This window comes from Leiobunum rupestre, chromosome 1 (assembly GCF_980474605.1).
Source record: "Leiobunum rupestre chromosome 1, qqLeiRupe1.1.hap1, whole genome shotgun sequence".
Lineage (NCBI taxonomy): Eukaryota > Metazoa > Arthropoda > Arachnida > Opiliones > Sclerosomatidae > Leiobunum > Leiobunum rupestre.
In genome coordinates, this window is record NC_143384.1 from 41448883 (window position 1) to 41451725 (window position 2843).

Consider the following 2843-nt stretch of genomic DNA (forward strand, 5'->3'; position numbering starts at 1 on the left):
AACACCTTCAGGGCACGTGTAAATTCACACCAAAAAACCATCGTGAGTTAAAAACCTTTAAAACACGGGGTGATCACGTGTGAAATTACACGAACTGATTTTCGTGTAACTGAACATTTAAAAAACACCTTCAGGCCACGTGTAAATTAACACCAAAAAACCATCGTGAGTTAAAAACCTTTAAAACACGGGGCGATCACGTGTGAAATTACACGAACTGATTTTCGTGTAACTGAATATTTAAAAAACACCTACAGGGCACGTGTAAATTCACACCAAAAAACCATCGTGAGTTAAAAACCTTTAAAACACGGGGCGATCACGTGTGAAATTACACGAACTGATTTTCGTGTAACTGAATATTTAAAAAACACCTACAGGGCACGTGTAAATTCACACCAAAAACCCATCGTGAGTTAAAAACCTTTAAAACACGCGGAAATCACGTGTGAAATTACACGAACTGATTTTCGTGTAATTGAACATTTAAAAAACACCTTCAGGGCACGTTTAAATTCACACCTGATATGTATAATAAATAAACTATAGTTTATTTATTATACATATCAGGACTGGTTATTTAGAAAATGTTTATGGTTGTGGAGTTTGTTGAAAAAACGTCCAGTGGTGATATCGAATGCGGTATTATCAACAAAAAATGGCTTGATGCAAGTCGAAAAAAGTGTTTCTGGCCTCCATATCGCTCTGCAGATAGACAAGTGAAAGCTATTCTCAATTCTGAAAGCCCGACTGATAAGTGGAACAAGTTTGGCGTTAGCAGAGTTTTTTATTCAACCGGTATGATATATCAATATGTTTTCGAATTGGAATTAAAATAAAATAATTTTTTAATGTTTTATACTAGATGATTATAAAACTGCCGAGAAAAAAGCCCAACAAAGCGAGACAATTTCTGATGTAGCTACGGACTGTGGAGATTCTGAAACGAATATTGGTATCTCAAATAAAAGGAAAAGGAAGAGTGGAGCTATTCACTCAATTTCTAAAGAAAAAAGCAATTTTTTCAATGTTAGCAGTGATGATGAAGGTACAATTTTTTTTAATTTATTTATAGTATATAGTTAATTGTATTTTTATTTGCTTTTACAATACATTAGCAAATCAACGACAGCAATTGAAAGATTTACATCTGCCAAGCATCGGAAGTTTTCCATCTAGCAATAACAACTCAACATTACCTCTTTCTGCCTCAAGTGTGTACACAATTTTTTTTAAATATATCAATTGAAATTTAATTTTGCTATTTCTTATTTCAGTGGAGTTTGAATCGACTATAAATCAATCAGTTACAGATTTAAATCTTCAGGCTGAAAATAGTAGTAATCTCAATGGTCATAAGGTCATTGGCAAACAGTCAAAAGGCACGCCATCAAAGATAGCTGTTTCAAAGAATCATCTAAATGGAGACGATGTTTGCCCCGCTAATAGTTCAGTTGAAATGAATTGCACTCAACAATCAACAATTTTCCCATCTCCAAAAGAGTCCCGTAACGTGACGACGGCCAGTTTTAGTGGATATAAATCTACAATCAACTGTAAGTAAAAGCTCTATCATGTTTATCGCATTATATAACCAAATTAAAATGAAAAAAAATATTTCAGGTGAACCAAGTCTTCTTGATATCGTTCGAAGCATACAATCCTTCCAAGAAAAACTTATGCGAGAAGTTCAAGAAATTAAAACTCAAACTATGGCAAATGCAAGAATGCTCAATAAGCTTGTAGTTGAAAATGATCCAAAACATTCTAAGCTGGACGTTGATAATCTTAATTTACCTGTAGATTGTCAGTCTTCCATGGATAACTTGGAAGAGTTTCTTATGGATAAGAAAAACCAAATTATATTGGTTAGTACCTTTAATTGAACTTTTCAAGTAAAGCAAATGTATATAAAATTATTGTTTTTGTAGATTTCATTTCTAGGAGGGTTAGGCGGAAAAAACTTAGGAGATGGCACAAGGAGAATTTTATCAACCATATTGAGTGACAAATTAGCCCAAAATTACAATTGGGCAGGACACGGAAAGATGTCGTTTAAGTCCTTAATGACGAAAGATATGATTATAAGCAAGTGCTTACACTCATTTGAATTTTAAAAACCATTCATTAAAACATAACATATTTAAGGTGCTGTAAGAGTAAACAACTGCTTCAGGAAAGCACAGGAATCGGAAATTGAAGAAATAATAAAAGAATGGTTAAAACATGCTTATACACGAATAACCAAAAAAGGAAAGGCCAAAGGAAAAACCAATAAAGAAAGCAGTACGGTTGACCATAACAAAGATAATTCAACTAGCAACATTTAAATGAGCAACTAATCACATAAATATAATTTGTATGTTTATTTTCAATACAAATTTGTTAAAACCGAATAAAATTTTCCAAACGAATTGAGATTTAGTTGTTTAATTGCTCCTATTTTATCAAAGTAGTTTCGAATACACGTAATTTTTGGGGGTTTGGTAAGTGTAGGAATGATGTTCGGATACGTGCTATATTGGTATTTATACACGTGTATATTTGGTGGTGTATCACGTGTATATTTGGTTTTGTATCACGTGTAATAGGGGTGGAATTAACGGGCATTTATTGTTTATACCTAGGTAAAAGAAACGTGGTTAGAGACGTTACTATTTTGTAGTTGAACACGTGTTTTCTTTGTTTTCAAACACGTGAAAGAAACGTGGTCAGGATGTGTGTGGAAACGTAATGCACGCGGCCAAAGTTTACGTGCCAAACACGTTAACTGTCTACGTTAATTGTTCGTCTTTTAAACTCGTTGTAAACACGTGTTTTTGCTACCTGGGTATCGTATTTAA

General features: G+C 33.4%; 1 protein-coding gene across 1 annotated transcript; it reads left to right on the plus strand.

The window, feature by feature from the left end:
• Positions 1–578: 578 nt before the first annotated feature.
• Positions 579–2412, plus strand: LOC149962942 (uncharacterized). Its single transcript, XM_090170404.1, has 7 exons — positions 579–798; positions 866–1048; positions 1119–1214; positions 1278–1556; positions 1624–1868; positions 1932–2088; positions 2149–2412. Exons 1-7 carry the CDS (start codon positions 588–590, stop codon positions 2328–2330), a joined length of 1353 nt encoding a protein of 450 aa, XP_090026530.1. The 5' UTR covers positions 579–587; the 3' UTR covers positions 2331–2412.
• Positions 2413–2843: the final 431 nt, after the last annotated feature.

Coding starts and splice junctions, on each gene's coding strand:
- LOC149962942 (XM_090170404.1), top strand. CDS start 588: ATGTTTATGGTTGTGGAGTTTGTTGAAAAAACGTCCAGTGGTGATATC. Junction 1,557..1,623: donor ATATAAATCTACAATCAACT/GTAAGTAAAAGC, acceptor AAAATATTTCAG/GTGAACCAAGTCTTCTTGAT. Junction 1,869..1,931: donor AGAAAAACCAAATTATATTG/GTTAGTACCTTT, acceptor TTGTTTTTGTAG/ATTTCATTTCTAGGAGGGTT.